General features: G+C 40.8%; 1 protein-coding gene across 3 annotated transcripts in view; it reads left to right on the top strand.

Moving 5' to 3' along the window:
* Positions 1–23,903, top strand: part of KHDRBS2 (KH RNA binding domain containing, signal transduction associated 2) — a 512,181-nt gene that overhangs the window by 218,594 nt on the left and 269,684 nt on the right. For all 3 annotated transcript variants that reach the window (XM_072944681.1, XM_072944680.1, XM_006217887.2), the window contains exon 4: positions 23,743–23,889. In XM_072944681.1, the coding sequence (XP_072800782.1) occupies positions 23,743–23,889 (147 nt within the window). The remainder of the gene's footprint in view (positions 1–23,742; positions 23,890–23,903) is intronic.

Here is a 23,903-nt window from a genome sequence, read left to right as displayed (position 1 = left end):
TTAATTTGGAAAGCACAAAAGTGAAAACAGAGAAACCTAATATATTAAAATTATGCTAGAAAAGAAGACCAAAACAGTGTTTTCTGGAACTTTTAGAAATCTAACTTGGTTTAATACAATGATCTCAAAAATAATAATAATAATAATAATAATAAAAGGCAAGAGAAATGTGTTTTCCATTCTGGGAAGGAAATTTCTGTCAAATTTGGCACGTTTGGCCAATTTGGTTTTGTTCATAAGGTAGGGAAGAAATTGATTATTTAAAACAAAAGTATAGATTTCACAACCAAAAATAGTCTACTTTCATAGAGGAATTGGATGCCTTCCAGAAACTTTAGACTAGAATCTTTCAGGAGTGGAAGAAATAGCAATGCATTGTGGGTAAAAGTTGTCAATGACATATGACTACAAAATGGGTGACTGAAGTACTCAGTCACTGAATTAATTCAGTTGCTTCCCACTCTTTAAAACTGCCTTAATTAAGCTGCCTTAATGGCTTGTTATTTCACTCATGGTCTTTCAGAATGCTTTGAAGTTTTCAATGAGTCTCTCCCATGAAGGCTTTGAATTTCGCTAAATATGTTGAAGAGAAAATATATACTTTTTCTAGTACCACTGTATGCACAATAAACTTTTTAATATTAATTTATATCCATAACTCAGTTTTAAAATTAATCATGATTACTGTATCTGCGAACTGTTACTCTGTCAAACGTTAGCAAACCGAACATATTGACTCTAGCTGATTTGGGGCCCCAGCTTCTGTGACCAGATCGTTCTTCTTAGACATGTTTTGGAACAGTTAGTGGTTTCTGATGGTGCTCCCAGGATCTGTCTCCTCTGTAATGCTGAGCTTGTCTCCATGAGGAGCATTGCTCCTCTTCGAAACAGATCACCCGGGCTGGGAGTTAGTTGGGAGAAGACCTTGCGAGAACATTCTCCAGAATCAGCGATGCTCTCATCATACCTTAAAGGGCTTTGTTGAGGATGAGGATGGTTCATAGCTAGTTGAACGCTCAACTTGCTCAATTAATGGACTGGTGTTAAACTGGAAGAAATCCCAGATTGAGGGAAGACAATCTTATTAGTGGACTGAGATGAGAATGTCAATATCTTTCTCAGCAAATTTGCATGAGAGAGAACTTGGAGCAAAATGTTCAGGACAAACAGGTGCAGATAAACTTGAGTAATGGGCTGTATTTGATTCTTTCGATTAAAAATGTTAACAGCTGATTTCAGAATATCACTGATGTTACTCACGAGCATTCAACAATGCATGATGTCTCTACTGATGACAAGTTACAGAGGAGCCAAGGGTAGGACTACCTACCTTATCTGGTATTTACATACTTTTTCGCCCAGAACCAATAGGATGATAATTATTTTCCTTCCACTGTGATAAAATAATAACTTTAAAAAATGTAAACAGTTTAAAAGCTACCCATTAGGAGGAATATTAGCATCCTAGAGTACATCAGGAGAGTCCAGGATAGTGACAGGTGCAAAAATATAGTTTAATCCAGAAAGCAAAGAATGGAAGTGCTTAAGCTTAAAAATACATGTGTGCTTATTTAGTAATTGAAAAGCTAGCATAATGAAGAGACGCTAAAGTCCTGTGTGACTCAAGAGAGCAAAAGTAGCAGTAGGTAGAAGTTTAAAGTTCAAGCTGTCAACTCGATTTAGAGAACCTTTGAAGAAATGGGATGCCCTGAGTTGGAATAAGCTACTGCTTCCGAGGGAAAGCATTTCCATGTTTACTAACCGTTCCTTGATATAATACAATTCAAAACATAAAGTGAATACTTAATTTTCTAATACAAATCCCCAGGGGTTAAAAAAAAAGGGTTCTTAGTAAACTTAATTGTAAAAACATTTAAGAATATACCTTAAAATAGACATTAAATTTGATACAGACATATTTCCTACTTATTTCACACATTTGATGTTTTTATCAGATTCTTGGTGTCGTTATCTTCCACAGACAATGTTTGGGTCACCTAAAAGCTTCCCTTAGTACATCATTTTCATTCTCATGTAAGTTATTTTTGATCTAACGGTTTTTGAATTTCTGTATGATGCTCTGATTGGAAATTTCATCCCAAATGACAGATACCCTTTTACAAAGCATTAAAACATTTTTATCATTGGCCCTACAAACGGATAAAACATGATAGTATTGCTTTTAAATGTGATCTTTAAAAGTTTGCTTACATAGCCAATTGTGAGGTTGTTATCTCCAGAGTTAATTATATTTGTGCTCAATTTCTTCACCTCCTTTATTTTTTAACCCACCTTATTAGATGACCTACAGTATATCAAGCTAGCATGCACTGATGGGAGTCTTTATATTTACAGACTAACGTACCTCCGACAAACCATTTTATTTTAAATAAAGCAGTTTATGAAGCCCATGTAATATGAGAGTTAAAAAACCCGACATGAATTGAAGACAACCCTCTATTTGCAGATAGAGAATTTCTGGGGAGAAGGATGGTGAGTCAACTTAAAACCAGGCAGATGACAGCATTTCATAAACTGCCTGCTGAATTTTTTTTCTCCAAAACCTGGTGCTAACACGACCTCTTCACACTCCCCAGATATCCCTCCGTAGATTAGAGAAGTAAAGCCCAGTTCCCCAGGCGCGACCTTGGGGCCTCACACTCCACTCCATCCTCAGTCTCCTGTATGAGGTCACTCCGCCCTCCTTGACACCTGCCTCCAGAACTTTGCCGGGCACTTTTGCTGTTCCTGACCCAAGGACGTGGTTTCCGGCCTCCATGCCTTTGCTGGTGATTAGGATCATCTTATTATTGGTGGTTAAGGACCGTCTAATTTATTGTCCAAATCTGAATGCTTTTAAGGAGGCAGTATCCATTATTGCATGAAGTCAGTGGTGCAAGCTGGGCTCTCCAAGGTACGTGAGATCACACTCATCATACTCCTTCCTCTTGCCCCAGCCCCTTCTCATCTTCAAATCCCAGCCATCCTTCCAAACCCAGATGAATAAATACCTCTTCTAGAATGCTTTGCATATACTATGCTATGAAAGCAGACATTAAATACGTTGAAAACAAGATTATACTGTGTAGCACAAGGAAATATACACAAGATCTTATGGTAGCTCACAGAGAAAAAGTGACAATGAATATACATATGTTCATGTATAACTGAAAAAACTGTGCTCTACACTGGAATTTGACACAACATTGTCAAATGATTATAAATCAATAAAAATGTTAAAAAAAAAAAGTTGAAAAGTAAAGCCAAAGCAGTCACTTCTAGTCTGAAACCCTTTTTTTTCGTAGTGTTTTTAAATGTTGTGTTAGCAATTTAATCACTTGAAAGCTGAGCAGTCCTTACCATTCTAATCTTCTCAGTTAATTGCAGCTCTTGCAGTGCATCTGGCTACTTTCGCGAAACTCAGGGACCAAGCCTCCCCTTCCCTACAGAGACGACACATCTGTATCCGCTACCAAAACACCTGTCCTTGTTGAGATGCGTTCCCATGGTCCATGGGGCCCCATGTTAGTTGTCTCTGTCTTCCACTGCAGACCTCATTTGCCTTACTTTCTCCTTTATTCCCTGTGCTCAAGCCACACTCTGTCCCTGTTCCTGAAACATGCCAACATTTTCCTGCCTGAAGCCATTTTCTCTGACTCTTCACTTTTGCCGTCCCACCGACTCACTGTCCCTCCCACCAGCTCTGTGCAGTCAGCACGAAGCTCGGAGAAGGCCCCCGACCACCCTTATCAGGTAGCGCTCTGTGCTTCCAGACTCTCTTTCTTTCATTGCACTCATGAGGTGAAATATACATAGAAAGTTTTCAGGCTTTCATCATCTGTCTCCTTCCACTAGAATCGGAGCTTAGCAAGCAGGCTAGCCTTGGTTACTGCCGTGTCCCACAGCGGAGGAGCCAGTCAGTACTGCTGGATGAATACCTATGTAACCCCAAAAGGAAGAGGGGAAAGCCCCCGCTCCTTGTCTTACCTGAAAGGTAAGATTACACGTGGGAGATGGAGTGCATTTCGCAGCAAAAGATCTTACAGGATTTATTTAGAAAAGGGAGCCCACACCTCCAAGAATGCGTGGTGGGCCAACCCAAGGGAGGAAGAGCAGTGGTCTTTGTCCGCCCTCTCTCTGTACCCTCGCCTAGAGGGGGTCTTTTGGCCCCACGGATGGCTCTTGTCCCTGGAATGCTGAGTCATGCTTGGCCCCTTTGCCCATCATGCACACGGAAAACCCACGGGGGAGCCTAAACTCACTGCTGATCATTTTACAATGAGCACTGAGTCATGTCCAGTTAGGTCCTTCTTGCTGACAAGCAGTTGTGGCTGTCAGGTTCTAACTGGTTTCTTGCTGGCGCTCATTTAGAAGAAGTAAAGCCCCTTTATGTTGGAGGCAGCATAACACCATCTTCCGGACCACTCTCCGTCCCCTCCACCTATCTGCCCGGTGCCCCCCACTTATCTAACCACCTAACACATATGTCCAGGAATAAACCTCCATAACTTTTCTTCTGACCACTATCACTTACCAGAATTTATTATGTGTAGATGCCTTCTCTCTCCATGTGAAAAATGAACACTCTTGAAGTCAAAGTCTGCCTCCAAAATTCCTAGCACAGAGCCTTCCCTTGAAGATGCTTTTTAAACACGTGACTGAAATAAATTAACATGTGTGTTAGTGACTGTGTAGAGCAGAAACATCAATGCGATCTTTCCAGATATTTATTTTTCAGAAAAAGCCAGTTTGTATCCAAAGGGGAAGGAAAGAAGATTCTTAAATAAGTGATCAGATTTCCTCTTACCAGAGTCAGCCTCAAACAAAAGTAACCCACGGTCAACCCGTGCCAGCCGTGCCTTGAGAGGTGAATTCTATCCCAGTGCCCCCTCTCACCCCAAACGAGATCTCTAAGACTGGAGGGGCTGGCTCCCGGCATTTCTCCTCTTGGCAGACGTCCTCCCTTCAGGGCTAAATAAGGCTTTATTAGGATGTCAGTGGCCATTGAGAGCAGGGAACTTGTAACTGACCGGGCACCTTTCACCGTGCCTTTCGTTGAGCTCCCTGAGGAGACTTTCTTGTGCATCCCAAACCTTTGCAAGCCTGCCAGCTGTTCCTCTCATCACTGGCGGCAACGTCAACACCAGAACACACTGCAGGGCAGACCCAGCCTTCCTTTTGTGGTATGGGGCAGGACGCTTACCCGTTGTGAGCTCAACAGTTACTACTGAGCCAGACATTTGAGTCAGTCCGTTTTCTTACAGGTTGTCTGGCTTGTGGAAAGAATCTTTTGTTTGCTTTTGAGCTGAGATGCGGGTAATATTAACCTCTTATGAGATTTAAATAGATCACAGATGAGGAAATCCCAGGTGTAACTCCAGCACGTTGTCAATATATGTTCTTTTTCTTTTTTTTTAACCCCCACAGGGTCTTAACTAGCAGTGTAGCTCCAGGGGCAAGGCAGCTGAATATATACTCTTGCTTCAAAACACAATCTATATGGGGGCGTTTGTGTGTGTGTGTGTGTGTGTGGCTGAGGGAAGGGAGGACCTCTGTAGCCCTCCTGCCCTTGACCTGTGTTCTTGGTTTCCATCTTTGCCGACTGCCACAGCCACAGACATGCCTGCTGTTGGGCTAGCAGGGGCAGGGAGGGGTCTGCGCTGAGAAGAGACTGGATGAATACACTGCAGATTCTATTAAGATTTTTTATACCCACCCTCTATCAGTGCTGTAGGCAGACACTAGTTCTTCAAGCTGTTAGAATTCCGCTTTTCTGTTTATGCAGCATCCAAAGATGCTTCAAGAAGGAGTGAGTCCATCATAGAGATAGAATACAAACTTGTGGTTGCCAGCGGGTAGGGGGAGCTCAAAGTTTGTAGATACTGACAGGCATGTGTAGAACAGATAAACAAGATTATTCTGTGTAGCACAGGGAAATATATACAGGATCTTGTGGTAGCTCACAGCAAAAAAGAATACAACAATGAATATATGCATGTTCATGTATAACTGAAAAATTGTGCTCTACACTGGAAACTGACACAACATTGTAAACGGACTATAACTCAATAAAAAAATATTTTAAAAAGAAAGAGTGAGTCTAAATCCCACCTAAACATAAGTAGGTGGTATTGAGAGATTTTCAGATGATGCTGTGAAGGCAGCGCTTGTCAGGGTTGTGAGGGACAGCTTCCTCCCCCAGGAGGATGTTTTCTGGGCCAACTGAGGCCAGATGTGCACCCATAAATATAAAGTGTCATAAACAGTCCAAGTCCAGGGCCTTAGCCCCTCATTCCAAACTCTTCCTGACACTTTTTCCCAAAAAAGTCCATTTCATAGACTTTAAGAAAAAAATTTGCCAAAGGACTTCCTACATCCAAAATTAATTTTGCAGTAGCCCCAGTGCCATATGCCCGAGTTCAGATAGCTGGTCACGTGGTGCTTGGATGTTCACTGCACAGGGCGCTGGTGCACCCTTCCTACCCTGTGCCTAACGTTCACGCGTTTGGGAGGCTCTGGCTCTGCACTTGTGTTTTCCAGCACTGCCAGAACATCCAGAAAGTCTACAAAAACAAAGCAGAGATGAACTCATCAGAAAAAAAAAGTTTCTAAAATTAGCATTCACTTACTACAACAATAGTCTTTTCAATGTAATTGAATTCTTTGAAAAATATAAAACTCTCTACCCTTTTCCCATCATTCTGCCAAGTGTGTAAAAGAAACTTTTTTCTTATGTGTTATCAAGTATATTTTTGCTAAAACAGCGTGAAGGGCAGAAAGGGGAAAGTCACGTGTGATAAGACATCACAATATCTAAAAGATCACATTCTTAGGTCCCCCATTCCCCCTGGAAAATACTGATCATCCAGGTAATGAGAAAGCTTTGCTGTTTGCTTGACTAACACAATCAATATAAAAATAGAGATTACACCTCTTAAGATTGAGATATGATTTAAGAAGCATCACTGTTATCCTCTGCCCTGATCCACCCCCACCCCTCAGTCACACACAAGTGTGCGTGCACACACATACACCCAGAAGATGCTTATGGAAAAACACTCCTTGTCTGAGGATCCATGGAACCAAATGTTCTAATGGCGGATACTCTCAATATTAGTGCTGTAATACCGAATATTTATGGTATAATAATATTTAGAAGGTGCTATGGTTAAGATTCTGTGGAGCAATCATTTCTGCGTTGCTGGCTGTGTGGCGTCTAGATGAATATATTTGTTCTGAACCTTGCAAGAAGAATAAAAGGGGTTTGAAAGCAGACGGTGATTTCAGAGAAAAGTGAGGATTTTCTAGTGAGTGGAAGACGGTCTGCAGAGGACAGGGCAGAAGATGCAGCTGGTGAGCTAAGTCAGCCCCGGGCTAAAAAGCCCTGAGATGCCAGGTTGAAACTGATGAATTTTAGGCAAGTAGGCTATCAACAGAGGCTTGTCAGCAGGAACTCGGATGATCTGGAAACTTTTTTTTTTTTTACAGAAAGCTAAAAGTGGCAACAATATATATTCTTCTGTCCATGGCATTTGTTGACCTTGAGTCCGTGCTGTAAATTTCGATGCCATCTCGTGCTATCAGATGTGTTCGAGGTAGTGGTTAGCCACTTTATAGGTCCTAATGGCGTTCGCTTCTCAGTCTGGTCACTTGATGAACAGCATAACGCGTTTGTCCAAAGCAAAGTCTTCCGTATCATTTCTTCAAGGGCCCGGTTGATCTGTGTGCAGCTTTGCCTTCCCGGGGGGGGGGGGGGGAGGGGGGAGGGCTGCATGTCTAAACTCTGCAGAACGCCTTCCGCCGCTCTCGTGGCCTTTCTGTTGTTGCTCTTGTTTCTGCGTCTCCGGCTTCAGCACCCTGGTCAGAGCTCCTTTGGTGCCCTGTTGCTGTCTTACTACAAACAGGGATGGTTGTAACGAGGTGACCTCCCCCAAACTGATATTCCACCTCTCAGTTTTCTATAAGAACCAGGCATCTGGCCTGTTGCTCCCTGCCAACTGGGACCCATTAGCACTGGCTTTTCCATCGTTGGCTGGCAGTGAGGTCTTGGCCTTTCGGCACCACGAGGCTCAGAAGCAACTCTGGCCGCATCTATCAGGGGAAAGATGAGTGCACTGAGCTCCCCTTCCCAGCGCACCTTCCTTCCAGGCCCCACTGCAGACTTGAAAGATACCTGTGTTAGGCTTTTCATCTTTGAGGCTGCCTCTTCTTGAAATAGAAAACAGGATGCAGGTACCCTGAGAGTCAGCATGCTAAGTAAAGCGATTTATAAAACACTTTCCACCTTCACCCGTGTTCTAGCCAAGCATCTTTTGTTTTGTCTTTCATCAGTATGTGCTCAGGACAGTTCATGACCTCGTGAATTCTAGACTCCTGAGCCTTCCTGGAAAGAGGCGTTGTCTTTTTCATTGGTGGAAGTTTTTCAACAGACCAACTCCAGGTAGTCTAAACATTGTATGTCTTGCAAGCACATAATTTATAGTGGAATAGTTAAAACCATGAATTATCACCCTATTACATCATCAGCATCCATGGCCCTGGGAGCTCTGAAGTCGGACAGTTGTCAGTGCTCTGGAAGGGTTCTTGAAGGCTCTGTGTCATTTCTGGGGCCGTAAAGAAACTCCCCACGGAAAGCACTCAGCACAGAGACTAGCGCGTACTTCCTGGTGAACACATTATCCTTCCTTCTCAATTCAAAGTTTTGTGGATGGGAAGTCCATTGCCAGCTGTGTGTGTTTTTCCCTTTTCAGATCTAGTTCTAAGCCTGTAAGAGTTTTGTTGCTGTTCATTTGTTTGCTTGTTTGCTTTCATTTTTCTTAATTTCAAGGATCTTCCTGAGCTGTAGCTCAGTATGACTCTTCCTCTTCAATTCAGGGTAGAATTAGGTGAACTCTTATCTTCTGCAGAATATGAAAACGTTCTCCTCTTATTTGCTTATTTATTTTTGTTTTTATGTCCTGTTTTCTCCCTGTGGAACTCTTACTATTTACACATTAGCTTTCCTGGATTTATCCTCCATGTCTCTGATATTTTGTTCATGGTCTTTATCTGTTCGTTTACTTTTCTCTTGCATTTAGTCTTTCCATACAAAAGCTCTGATTTCAATCATCTTCTCCTTTGGAAATGGACAGTGTGGCTAGATGTAGTTATGTGAAGTTTATTTGGGAGGAAATCTCTGGAAACACTGGTAGAAGAGTGAGAAATGAAAGGAAATAAGAAATGAAGGAGACCCATATTGTCTCCAGTGGTGACTAGGTTCTTGTCCCATCCCAGAAAGAATTCAGAGATGGGACGCGGAGGTTAAGGAAGTAAAGTCAGGATTTATTAAGGGATGGAGAGCACCCTCTCAAAGGGAGGTGGGCAGGCTCAGGTGAGCGGCTGCCCTGAGTGTCTTTGGCAAGTTGGTTACAGAGGGTGTAAAATGAATGGGCGGAATATTCACTGGGGAGGGAAGCGTTTGGGGTCATATTCCCGACTTTTATTCCAGCTCCACCTTCCCAAGGGGAAGAGGGGTTTTTGTCGTTATTTAGTCTGGGTCAGAAGTGTCATGGCATCGGTGCATGATGGGCACTTCTAATCTGCAAGGCTAATTTTATTGAAATCAGGGCATAATGAGCAAAAGGTTACATTCGTACACTGGAGATTCCTGCCCTCCTTTTCTCACCTTTCTTTGTCAGCCTCAGGGCCGCTTGTCGCCCGAAACCGTGTGACTGCTTACCAGCCCAGAGGTTCCTGCTTGCCTTTCTCTGCCCTGTTGCCTTCATGATGTATGGCGTTCTGCGCCCCTCCTTTCTGCCCACTTCCTGCCGTTTGGCCCGCGCCCCCCATTCTCTGCTCCTCTCGAGCTCTCTGCCCGCTCTGACACTGTAACATGCGTTCTCGGACGCCTTAAAGGAATAGCTCTGCTTATGCACAGAGCAGTTGCTTACGTGCAGCTGGTAAGCTTCATTTACAGCAGCTGAAGCTTATCAGTTGAACATAGACCACGGAACTTACCGGGTGCTCTAAGGAAGGAGAATGTGCAGGTCGCCGCACCTCCCCAGTCGCTAGTTGGGAGCTGCTCCTTAGAGGGCTGACGCCCTGGCGCCTCCTCTCTGTGCGTAAGCAGAGCTACCCTCAGGCCCAGGCCAGCCTCGGGCAAGAGGGTAAATAGATGCGGGTCGCGTGAAGATAGGAAGGCCGGGGTATGTGGGCAGAGAATCAGCAGCACCTGTTGTGAAGAGCGTTGGGGGAATATAATTAGTAACAAAATTTTCTCCCAGCCCAGAGTCCTTTCTACAAAAAGGATTCTTTTCCAAGAGACAGAAGATACTTTTATTATTGAATAAACATTAAATCTGGGCACAATGGGCATCATGGGCCATCCACTAAGAGATACAAAGACAGAAAGAAATCTCACTCTTTTAGAGCCAGGCAGATACAACCCACTACACACGTGTGCTCAGCAGAAACAGTGGGCAGTCCTCCCATTAGAGGTCTTGACAGCACTATTGGTCACACAGTTTATCCTAACTTTGCCTGGTGATTGGTTAGATAAATGACTTCATCCAAGGGAAAAATGAACGTCTCAAACACAATGAAGATGAGTTAGAACAGCAAGATTACTGCTAAATAAAACAAGTCATCCCAAGTTAATGAAGGCAGAATTTGCTGTGTATGTAAGGCAAGAGTCTGGGCTCATTGAAATCCTTTCTTCGATATGCACCTTAGCTCTCTGTGGCCAGTGTTTTCTCATCTTGAATCTCCTCAGGGGGCACCGTTGGGGGTGGCTCCAGTGGCTGACGGCTTGATGACAGGCATCCTGTTTCCATCCTGAGTTCCCTCAGGGCTCACCGTTGAGGGCAGCTGCAGTGTGATGGCTTGATGGCTGCAACGTCCTTTGTTTACTGATACGGCAGGCAGTATTTTTCATTCACAACCTCCCGGGGATTTGGATAAGAAGATGCTGGGGAAACATATTTAGGTAATTGCATTGCAGATTGTTCTATTCTTATAAAATAAATGTGAGTATCTTAGTTACTAAGAAATATAATGTCACATTCGGGAGAGCAACCTGTGATCTAACCTTCCTGCAGGTTTCATTCCATCAAGATCAATGGCCTTTTTTTTAACCCCCTGAGTTGTGAAAGATTTCTTTCATTGTATTAAACAATATTCGCTGTTTTGGACAAAACCTCTTCACAGGTTGAAAAGTTGGACCATCCTTGATATTACCTAGGTATGATATGATTTGATTGTTCTGAATTGAGACCCTTTTACAAACCCTCAACTTCCAAACTCAAACAGAAAGAATCTTCTGTTTGGCACTGTCTGCCTCTCTGCTTTCAAAATCCTGACCTACTTTTTAAATATATCATCCTTGGTCCCGTTGATGCTTCTGGTCCTTTACTCTTCATGAGTCTAGATAGTGTTAGCGACACAGGAAAGAAAAATGTGGGGCAAAAGGATGGCTGTGTTCCAGGTCTCGGTTGAGTCCCTGGGACGTGCCTTGCCAAGTGAGGGTCCCTGTCTTCATGCAGGGAAGAATTCAAGAGCCAGCCCAGGTGAGTAAAGGTAGATGTTTTCAGAGACACACGCCCCATGGACAGAGAGCAGGCTGTTCAGCAGGCAAGAGAAAGGCCACGAGCTGCGGGGGTTGGGAGCTCAGTTTATAGTAAAAGTAGCCACACACTCCATAGATGAGAGTCTGTCTCACCCAGAAGGGAGAGCGGCCGCGAGCTGTGGGTGTTGCTAGTTTCTATGGGCTCAGGAACTTCATATGCTAATAGTGAGAGAATTATTTCAACTACTTTTGGAAAAGGGGCTGAGATGCCCAGGAATCTGGCCACCACCCCTCTTTGACCTTCTATGGTCAGCTTTGGAACAGCCATGGTACCTGTGGGACTGCCATTTACCAGGCTAATATACTGCAGTGAGCGTGTAACGAAGCTCAAGGTCTACTGGAAGTCAAGTCTCCCACCGTCTTGGGCCTCAAGACCTACTGGGAGTTGACTCTTCCACTATCTTGGTGCTAATTGCTGTGTCATTCTTTGAATGGCCGTGCCCTGCCGCCTTCCCTCCTGTCTCATTAGAATGGGTCTGAAGCTCTGACAAGATCCCCCTCTAGGGCTGGCCATTAGGGGTGTGTGTGTGTGGTTGCTGCGACCTGGGAGCACCTTGCCCATTCAGCTCAGGAGAGCAGGGCTTTGTGGGCGAAGGTGACAGGAATGTGAGGTTCTCTAGGATCCAGCCATTGTTTCTCTACCATATATTTATGTGCATTCATTTGCACAAACACCCTTTTCTGAGGATAAATTTTGGACAACAAATTTCTACTGGCATAGAAGAATTTTCATCTATGTAAATTTAAAAATGCTTTTAAATTGGTGATTCACACGAATCCCATTCAGGCTCAGGTATAAATAATACATGTGTGTTTATTTGAATTTCTTCATAGCGAAAGATGTGCAGACAATAGACTTATTTATTTCTGAAGAGGATTTATATTCGAAGAAAGCTCCCTGGGGCATTAAGAAGGAAAAAGCGTGCAAAAAGCAGTCTAGTAAATTATAACTCTGAGGATAAAATATGACAAGAATAACTGCCAAAGTAAAAACCAAAGTATAAAACCTGCATGCACTCTCTATCTTGTGTTTTCAACATTTCTTTTTAAAACGATCTAGCTTATTCTTGTCACTGGAAGAGTTATTCTTGGAAGAATGGGAGCTTCGAATCAATTAAGTTTTTTAGTTCATATTTAATTTTTTGTGTTGTTTTGATTCTTAGATATTTAGCATAATAATATCTATCAATAATCATATTTGATTGGTATTATTGTTATTACTGTCATCAGTTTGGAGGTGAAGAATTAGAAACCTGAAATAGTGACGTTATTTGTTTAGATGTACGCACCATTGAGTGGATCAGCGGAGGCTTTACCCTTGGCCATCCCAGTCAGAACCTGGGCTGTTAAAACTAATATGATACGTAGCCTTCCAAGGTTATATGGACCGTCTCAGATACTGTAGACAATACATTTATGATCCATTTGAAAGTTAAAACTCAAGAAAGTACACACCATGATTTTAATTCCCCTTGTGCTAAAACACGTGGGCTCTTGGCTTAGGGTACTTTTCAAACATATGTTCTCTTCGAGTAAAGTTTGTACATTTAATTTAACTTAATAATTAAGCCAGCATTGAGCAGATAGACTCTTGGTGACCTGAAAGCAAGACATAATTTGCAACTTTTACAATTCTGTTCTTTCAAGTGAATGTAATGTTCGCAGTAAATATCCATTAACATAAATGTGGCTTTGGAGTAGGCACACCAAATGCAAATCTCTTACTTAACTGCAGCCAAGTTTCTTAGCTCCGCTGAAAGAAAACCTTTAACTTTTTCTGTTCATTTATAGTGAGCCAGGCACTGTGCTTGAGATTTATATACACTGCCTCATTTCATCTTTACATGAGAGACCTAGAGCTAAGTTTGGAAACTAAATCTCAAAAATCTTAGTAACTTTCTTCCTGTACTGTAGATAATAAATATCAGAGCTGTTAATTCAAATCTAGATCTGACTCCAAAATGCTTTTCTACTTTTTTACTGCTCTCTGCTTCTCCCAAAGCCCACTGAAGGAAACTATGAACATTAATGACATCATATATACAAAGTATGCAGCAGCAGCCTCATTGTAGCTGCTCCAAGATCAAAGTGAACAGTTGCCATTTTGAATTTTCTTAGTAATGTATCTTAAAGACATTCTATTTGGAGAGTAACTTTCTAATACTAAAATGTTAAATGGCAGGATGAGGGTGCCCCTGAAGGGAAGTCACAGGGTGAGCCGTGGTGTTTTAAAACTGTGAAATCCCTCACACTGCATCACATCTAATGTTGTCTGTTGTTTTCAATTTGATGAGCTCATGTATCATCCTCTTTCTGCACTTGAACAGGCCTGAGCTGAAGCTGGTGTGGTTGAATGGGATGGGAGAGGTCTGCTGGTCCACTGGTCCATGAGGCACCTTTCTGGAACCCTGGTGGCTCCCCAAGATATCATTTGAAAATCCCGTCTCTAGTGACCCCCTCTCCTTTTGCATGTGAAGAAACTGAGGGCCATAGGAACAAACTACCTGCGGAAGTTTGCGCTCAGTGGTGGAGCCATGACTAGAAGAGCCATCACACTCAACCCTTTCTACATCCTGGTCCAAGTTTGGGCTTTCCAGAGCCCAGGGCTACAAAAGAGCATGTACAGGAAAGCACTGGTTGGTGTTTGTTCATAGGATTTTTGAAATGTTTATTTCTGTACATAGAGAGTAATACAAAAAAAATTTTTTTTTCCAGTCTCTAAGATGGGGGCAGTTGTTTGGACTCCAGTTGGAAGGTTGCTAGAGGTTGATTCCTGGGTGGAAAGAGTAAGCACTGCATTTATACAGCTGTTGATTCCCCTGAAGCTGGAATAGCCAATAAGAACTAATGCAACTGCTAAGCCCGTTGTCCAGTAACGTAACCAGCCATAGGCGGGACCGGATGGGAGGGGCTTACATTACTGGATGTCAAACAGGTGCTTACCTTCTACTTTTTCATGAGCAGCACTGCTGTGCTTTTTTGAGTTGCAAGCTCCTTTTTGTTCACTTAAGCAGACTGTGTTTGTGCTCATAATCACAGAACAAATATGGGATCTTATGCAAAGTGCAACTGTGTAATTATTTGACTACAAAATAAGTTATCACTGAATCTGCATGTATATATATATGAGCTATACATTGCTATTCATTTAATAGGAGACATAGGGAATGCAATAATAACTTGCAGACATTTTTCCTAAGCGAAAAAGAAAATCATATTAGTATACACAGCTCACGCTGTTCCAGGGTTTCAGGGCAATAAATGGCTGAGCATTAAAAGAAAACCTTAGCATGACAGTAGAGTAAAGATATAGTGTGAGGATAGAAGAAAAATGCAGCATGGTTTCACCCTTAAGTAATTCATTCATCAAGATTTTACTGAGTATCTTCCACATATCCTAGCCAATATACTTATATAGAGAGAATAATTTGAAAGATGAGGAAATGATGAAACAGACATGTATAAAGATAAATGATGAAATAGAATGATGCTGCTGTAACTGGTTTAGGAACAAAATATTGTAAACAAATATAATGAAGGAATTAATGTAACTACAGAAGCAATTTATAATACAGTAAAACCTCTCAACCTAGTCTGGAATTTTTTTAATTAAAACAAAGTTTACAAGGGAGTTATAAAAATATAATAAATTTCAATAGCAAGAACAGATATAATATTATAAAATCTCTGGGAAAAAATATCATGGAATGCTGGTTTACAAGATTTAGGTGAGAGTTCAGTCAGGTTGTCTTGGACATTATCTTAAATATTTTTATCTAGGAATAAATATTTAGTAAATCTGGTGAATCAGCAACAACTACTTACTCTGTAATTAGGTATTTAAGAGAAGACAACATATATGTAGCATCACGTGTATACATTAAGATGAACACATAGGTGTTTAAAGAATGATGAGTAGGAGAATTCAGATCAAGATGTGGAGCAGGAGGACTCAGAGCTCAGCTCCCCTGATGAACACATCAATAACACACCTACATGCACGACAATTCCCCAGGGAAACTAGCTGGAAACTGGCAGAAAGGCTGTTGTGAGAAACGTACACATGAAATTGGGTAGGAAGGGAAGAGAAGCAATCAGGTCAGGACGAGTGCCACTGGGAGGGGGCTCGGAAGAAAAGGAAGATAACACTGGTGGACACCTGCCATGACCCAGGATGCAGGTCGGCCATGAGACACTGGCAGATCAAACCATAAGCAGCCTCTGAGCAGGGAAGGGGCAACCATGACCGGAGTTGCCCAGCTGGTGCACCAGAGACCGATCAGAGCCCTGATGGTGGCCAGACCACCACGCCCTGTGCCCCAGCAGTTGTTGAACTCCCACACCAGTGCCTCTTGCTTCAGCACTCCTCCTCTTTGGTGCTGATGCTGGGAAAGGGCTGAGCAAACACTTAAAGGGAGCTGAGCCATCTGGGACTTGACCCTCTGGGCTTTTTGCTCCAGCGATTTGGGACATTACTCTGCCCTTGTTAGGGAAATGATGGCTGCCGGGCGGAGGAGAAGGAAGGCTCAGCTCACAACAGGCTCTGGCCAGAGCTCCTCCATCTCCAGCCTTACCTTCTACCAAGGTCATAGCTGCCAGCACACCCTGAGGAAAGACATGACTCGTGTTCACATCAAATCCAGCTCTCCTAACAAAGTCATTGGGCACATGCAGACTAAATAGGGACATTTCCACTTAAGGACATCCCTCCAAGATCACAATAGGTAACTGCTTCACTTAAATTCATAGAGAGAGAGGAAGATAGGCAAAATGAGAAGACACAAGAATTTGTCTAAATTGAATGGGCAAGAGAAAACCCCTGAAAACAACTGATGAATGGAAATAATTTACCAGATAAAGAATTCAAAGTTTTAGTAATAAGAATACTAACTGAATTAGGGAAAAGAATAAATGAACATGGTGAGAATTTTAGCAAAGAATGAGGAAATATTAAAAAAAAAGTTAGAACTGAAAACTACAATAAGTGAAATGAAAAACAGAGTGGAAGGAATGAAAAGCAGATGAGGTGATTGAGAAGAATATATAAGGAATCTGGAATATAGAATAATGGATATCACCCAATCAGAATAGCAGAAAGACAAATGAAATTTTAAAAAGTGAAAAAAGCTTAAAGGATCTTTGAGATAATAAAATGGGAACCAACATTTGCATCATGGCAGTCCCAGAGGGAGAGAAATAGGGGTTTAAAATGAATTTAATGAAATTATGGATGAAACTTCTGAAGCCTGAGGAAGAAAACAGGTATCCAGGTACAGGAAGCATAGAGGGTCCCCAAAAACATGAAACCACACAGACTCACAGCAAGACATAAGGCAGCTAATTGGATAAAAAAAAACATGATCCATCTATATGCTTCTTACAGTAAACTCACTTGAGATCTAAAGACACATACAGACTGAAAGTGAGGGAATTTACATGAAAGAAATTCCATGAAAATTGTAACAGAAGATAAGAGGGAGTAGCAATCTTCAGATCAGACAAAATAGAATTTAAAACAATGTCTATAACAGAAGACAAAGAAGAACATTATATAATGTTGAAGGGATCAATACAAGAAGAGAGTATTACACTTGTTAACATATATGCTCTCAATAAAAGAGCACCTAAATATATAAAGCAAATATTAACAGACATAAAGGGAGAAACTGACAACAAGGCATTAATAGTAGGGGATCTTATCACCCCACTTACATCAATAGACAAATCTTCTAAACAGAAAATCAATAAGGCACCAATGGTCTTTTTTTTAACATTTTTTATTGAGTTATAATCACTTTACAATGTTGTGTCAAATTCCATTGTAGAGCACAATTTTTCAGTTATACATGAACATATATATATATTCTTTGTCACATTTTTTTCTCTGTGAGTTACCATAAGATCTTGTATGTAGTTCCCTGTGCTATACAGTATAATCTTGTTTATCTATTCTACATTTTGACCTTCCCACCCCCGCCCCCTTGGCAACCACAAGTTTATATTCTATGTCTATGAGTCTGTTTCTGTTTTGTATTTATATTTTATTTATTTATTATTACTTTTTTAGATTCCACATATGAGTGATCTCATATGGTATTTTTCTTTCTCTTTCTGGCTTACTTCACTTAGAATGACATTCTCCAGGAACATCCATGTTGCTGCAAATGGTGTTATGTTGTCGGTTTTTATGGCTGAATAGTATTCCATTGTATAAATATACCACCTCTTCTTTATCCAGTCATCTGTTGATGGACATTTAGGCAGTTTCCAAGTCTTGGATATTGTAAATAGTGCTGCTATGAACATTGGGGTGCAGGTGTCATTTTGAAGTAGGGTTCATTCTGGACATATGCCCAGGAGTGGGATTCCAAGGCACCAGTGGTCTTAAATGACACAATAGACCAGTTAGACCTAATAGATATCTACAGAACATCCATCCAAAACTGGTGTAACACACATTGTTTTCAAGTGCACATGGAACATTCTCCAGGATAGATTACATGCTAGGCCACAAACCAAGCCTTAAACAATTTAAAAAGGTTGGTTTGTTGTTCACAAATCAATCAGTGTGACGCACCACATTAACAAAAAGAAAGATTAAAGTCAGACCGTCATCTCCGTAGATGCAAAAAAAGCATTTGACAAACTTCATCATCCAGTCATAAAAAAAACTCTCATTAAAGTTGGTATACAGGGAACATATCTAAATACAATAAAGACCATTTTTAACAAACTCATAGCCAACATCACACTCAACAGTGAAAAGCTGAAAGCTTTTCCTCTAAAATCAGGAACAAAACAAGGATGCCCACTTTTGCTACTTGCATTTAACATAGTATTGTAAGCTTTAGTCACAGCAATTAAGACAAAAATAGAAATAAAAGGCATTCAAAATGGAAGGGAAATAGTAAAAACGTCACTACTTGCAGATGACATTTTTCACAGATCTAGAATAAATAATCCTAAAATTTATATCCATATAAAGGTACCAAAGTGCCATAGAAATATTGAGCATAAAGAACACGCTGGAAGCATCGTGCTTCTTGACTTCAGACTATGCTACAAAGCTGCAGTCATCAAATCAGCATGGCACTGGCACAAAGCCAGACATACAGATCAATGGAACTGAATAGAGAGGCCAGAAATAAACCCACACACTTATAGTCAATTAACCTACAGCAAAGGAGGGAAGAATATACAATGGAGAGAAGACAGTCTCTTCAATAAATGTTTCTAGGAAAACTGGACAGCTACACATAAAAGAATGAGATCAGGACATTTTCTCACACCATATACAAAAAAAAAATTCAAAATGGATTAAAGACTGGAAACCATAAAACTCCCAGAAGAGGATATAGACAGAACACTCCTTGGCATAAATCATAGCAGTATTTTGGATCTGTCTCCTAAAGCAAAAGAAATGGAAGCAAAAATAAACAAACAGAACCTAAGCAAACTTGAAGCTCTTGCACAGCAAAGGAAACCACCAGCAATTGAAAAGACAAACTACTGAATGGGAGAAAGTATTTGCAAATTGTATGACTGACCGGGGGTTAATAATCAAAATTTGTAAACAGCTCTTACAATTCAGTATCAAAAACAAAGGCTCCAATTGAAAAATGGGCAGAAGTTCTGAATAGACGCATTTCCCAAGAAGATATACTGATGGCCAACAGGCATGTGAAAAACTGCTCAAAGGAGGACACATGGCCTACATCAAATTGTGAACAATTATAACATATTCTTAAAAAAAAATCCAATACAGGTTACTACTGTTCTCAATTTGACAAAATGTACACATTTTCTTTCACTAGAATGCCCTCATTAAAAAGAGCTCTGTGTGTGTGTGTGTGTGTGTGTGTGTGTGTGTGTGATGCTAAAAGGCCATTCCAAATAGCAGTTAATGATCACCACTGTGACTTCTAAGGGTAGTAGGGACACTTAACTGTTGTCCCCTTTATTTCATTAATGGGCTGGATGTATAAGCTTTAGAAATGGCACTCAGAAAGTAAATTACTCTGTTTAATAGAGGTGAAAATAATTTTCAGTTCCCTAGGAATTCCCAGAGGACAGAGTAATAACAAAAATTAGAGGCAGAAGAGAAAAAAATTGGAATTGTGTAATGAAGCGGGAAGGGCTTGGCACAAGAGAAGGTGGATGTCTTGAGTTGTCTGCAATGAGCTGATCAATGTGACCTCTTTGCTTCAGCCCCTTTGATATGTTCAATAAAGTTGATGTCACCCATAAATGATTTTGAGAGTGGATCTTATAAGGTATTTTAAGAAATTTTGAGTTTTGTAGTAACATTTGCAGTTGGCAAATCCAGAAGCCAAATGGCTGCCCCAGAGCACAAGAGAACATCTAATTCTGTGCCCTATTTTGGAAAATTTGTCTTGAATCATCTGAACTAAGATGAACTCTCCGGTTGTGAGCTGACTTGAGTTCCTACCCCGAGACAGAAATGGTGTTGGGGTCCTAACCACCCTGCCTTTGCTCGTGGACAAACTGTTCAGGGAAATGGGAAATGACTTGTCATGAAGCACGCCTGTTTTTCCAAGAGAAAATGTCTAAGCTAATCTGAGCTCAACCTCAACACCTTTGGATGAATGTCTTCCTTTTAACTGATGATTGCAATCAGAGAACTAGGGGTAAATAGTGTGATGTATGATCACTAGCATTTTTAGGTAAACCTTCCATAAAATAAGAGGTGACGGAGAACCTTGAAAAGAATGGTTTCTCCCAGCACTGATGGACCCACGGCTACTAAGGAATCAGAACGGCATGTGTGCTTGGTGTGTCAGGACCTGGAATCTGCTGCAAGATATTCTGAAGGGCACAGTGCACATGCGTGTGGATGTCAGAAAACTGTAGTGCCTTCTGGAAACTAGGGATATCCGTAGAGAATATGGATGTGTAAAATGTCTACTTACACTGAAGTGCCTGTACCGGAACACACGTGTAGTGATTAAGAACTTGACCTTTGGAATGAGGTAACCTGGATTCTACTCCTGTCCTCTGATTTACAGTCTGTGTAACTCTGTACCAAAGTAGAGTTATGCAGATACAATTAGATAATCCATGGAAAGTACTTTGCATACCTGGAACCTAGAAAGTAATGCCAAACTTAAGACTTCTATTCCATTACTGGTACTGTTGTAAAGAGACTTGAAGAAAATATACTGAAAATGTGAACAGTGTATCTTAAATTGTATGGTCGTTGATTTAAAAAATATATTTGTAATTGTTGGTATTTTTTTTTCAAGTTTCTTCACTGAACATGCTATTTTGAATTAAGAGGACATTTTTCTAGTTGTCCAATCATTTTCAAGTCAGAAACTTGACTTCTATCTTTGTAGGAGATAAAATACAAGAGGTAATTCCTAAGAGAAATTTCCCTTGAAAATTCTTTTAACAGTTAAATACATGAATGTGATTTAAATTAGATTCTATTTCGTGCCATGCTATTCCCTAAAGAATAACTGATAAAAACTGGCATGTTTTACTTGTATTATACCTTATGGTAGAGCATGAGTTAGCATGTTTGGGAAGATGTAAAACCAGGTTTGTTATCCCCTAATGATTTTGGTTTAGACTCCCTAATGTTTAGCAACTAATGATTTTACTTAAAATGATTAGCTTGTGATTCCTTTGTAGTAGCTAAACACCACAAATCATTTTTTGAAGGTCCATGGCTAAAGTAAATACTGTCGGTTGGATACATGTACCTTTTACAGGGAAGATTAAATAATATTGACCGAGTGCATAGTCTTTTAAAAACAGAATTTTGAAATTATTTATTTTACTTCTTTATTTTATGGTAGGAGGAAGGAATTAGGTTTATTTAGTATTTATTTTTTCTTAGAAGAGGTACTGGGGGTTGAACCCAGGATCTCATGCATGCCGAGCATGCACTTTACCACCTGAGCTATACCCTCCCCCTGCTAAAAACAGAATTTTGAATCATGACAGATTTACCTTCTGATGTGTGCATCTTATGTTCTTTTGATTTATTGCCTGTGCCCATTTCTGTGCCTTTTTATTAGATGGAAATCCAGTGGTTCCTAGCGTTAACTTTGGAACTATTCATTTCAATTAATGGGGGAGGGGTATAGCTCAAGTGGTAGAGCACATGCTCAGCACCCAAGAGGTCAGGGGTTCAATCCCTCGTACCTCCTCCAAGTGAAACTCAACAAAGAAACCTAATTACCTCCCCTGCATTAAACAAATGTTATACACCGAAGATTTTCCTAGTTCATAATCAACCAGTGTCTAGTCTCACTTTTTCCTGTTGTAAAGGAAGCTGTCATAGTTTAGATGGCCTCTTGGCTGCTCGGTCTGAGACCACTTTCACGGCCTCCATTGCCTCCACGTGACCACACGTTTGCCAAAGAAATTGTCGGCAGAGGTGATACATACAACCTCTGGTATCTGTCCTTGAAAGGAAGCCTTTTGCTGTCTACGTTTTCTTTCTCTTTTCCATGGGGTGGAATCCAGCGGTTATGATAGACAGCATCCTTCATTAACACCCATGAGAACAGCATCTTAGGAGCTGGATGGCAGTATGGAGAAGGGCCACCTGCTCCTCCTCCAAGCTGCCCATAGCCTTAGACTCTTACTCGAGAGAGAAATGACAGCAGAACCAAACCACTTTAGTTTACCCAGGTTAGTTCTATTCATGACACTTTTCCAATTTAATCCACACATAAAACTAAAAATTGTTTTTAAAATGTTTATCCTTTGAAATTCGGGGAAACAATTGCTTCAGGGGGAGGAGAGTCAAGAAAGATAAAACATAATTAATATTATTGATGTTCACTTTTAACCGAATTTTGCTTCCTGGATATCCTAAAAAATATATATATACAAATCTGGTTGCAAAATGAGCTGGGTTTGAATTTCATCTGTGCTGAAGTGACTTAAAATCTTTTCAACTCAAATCGGTGAATCCCGTGCAAGGTGACTGTGCAATTATAGATGATACACCTTAGACACACACACAGGCAAAGCATATTGATCATAATTTGCTGATTTGCTCCGCATCTGTACTGAATCGATCAGGCTTCAGTAATCACTTGGGTACAGTGCTCCAAAATATCTCCTCTAACAGAAATGTGCCATTGGTGGTTAGGCTGAGGGTAGGTGGTTTGTGCAGAATCAAAGCCAACATAATGCCTAGCCGCCATCCCTGTAATTTACTCCTCCTATGAATTGACCAAAATGAGGCAGCAGATGCTAGAGAAGCTGTGGGCAGGAATCCCGGCAGGCATGAGGCTGGGAGAGAAGCCTCGGCTTAATGGGAACAAGCAACCTTTTCACCACTTCTCCAAGAGTATCTAGAAAATCCTGGTTTTCTTAAAGAATTGCGATCTTTTTCGTCCAGCGGTGTACTCTGAAGAGTTAACGGCATTTCTGTAACTTCTTTTCAGGGATTTAGCATTTGCATTCAGTTAATTTCTTCTTTCTTTTTTTAGTTTTGATTTTTTTTACTGTGTTATAGTCAGTTTACAACGTTGTGTCAATTTCTGGTGTACAGCACAATTCTTCAGTCATACATGACTATACATATATTCATTTTCATATTCTTTTTCATCATGAACTACTATGAGATATTGAATATATTTCCCTGTGCTGTATAATATAAACTTGTTTATCTATTTTATATATATACCTGTCAGTATCTACAAATCTCCAACTCCCAGCCTATCCCTTTCTACCCCCTCCCTCCTGGCAACCACATCTTCTTTCTTTTCTTTTCTTTTTTCTTTTTTCTTTTTTTTTTTTTGGCTGTGGGAAGTAATTAGATTTATTTATCTTTAGAGGAGACACTGGGGGTCGAACCCAGGACCTCGTGCCTGCTAAGCATGCACTCTACCACTTGAGCTATACCCTCCCCCATAGCATTTTCCTTTATGCTGATTAAAATATGGTGTAGATAATTATGCTAGGATTTTTTTTAATCTTTCAAACACTCAGGAATAATTTTAAAATCTTTCCATGGCTTGTACCCAATTTTTATTTCTCAAAGTGTTTCTACTTGTGGAAAATTTGCTTAGACAATGCTCTTTTGTTATCTTCTCAGTAAATGTTAAGTCAATGCAAAATGAGGGGATTTGTATTTCTAAAAATAACCTCTTTCACAGGAAGAAGAATTAAGGAAGAGTGGGGAAGCCAAATATGCCCACTTGAGTGATGAACTTCATGTGTTAATTGAAGTGTTTGCTCCACCTGGGGAAGCTTATTCACGTATGAGTCACGCCTTGGAAGAGATTAAAAAATTTCTGGTTCCCGTAAGTATTTTTTT

Source organism: Vicugna pacos, chromosome 20, assembly GCF_048564905.1.
Source record: "Vicugna pacos chromosome 20, VicPac4, whole genome shotgun sequence".
NCBI classification, from domain to species: domain Eukaryota; kingdom Metazoa; phylum Chordata; class Mammalia; order Artiodactyla; family Camelidae; genus Vicugna; species Vicugna pacos.
Note: the sequence above shows the minus strand (reverse complement) of the source record. Positions and strands in the feature narration are given on the sequence as shown.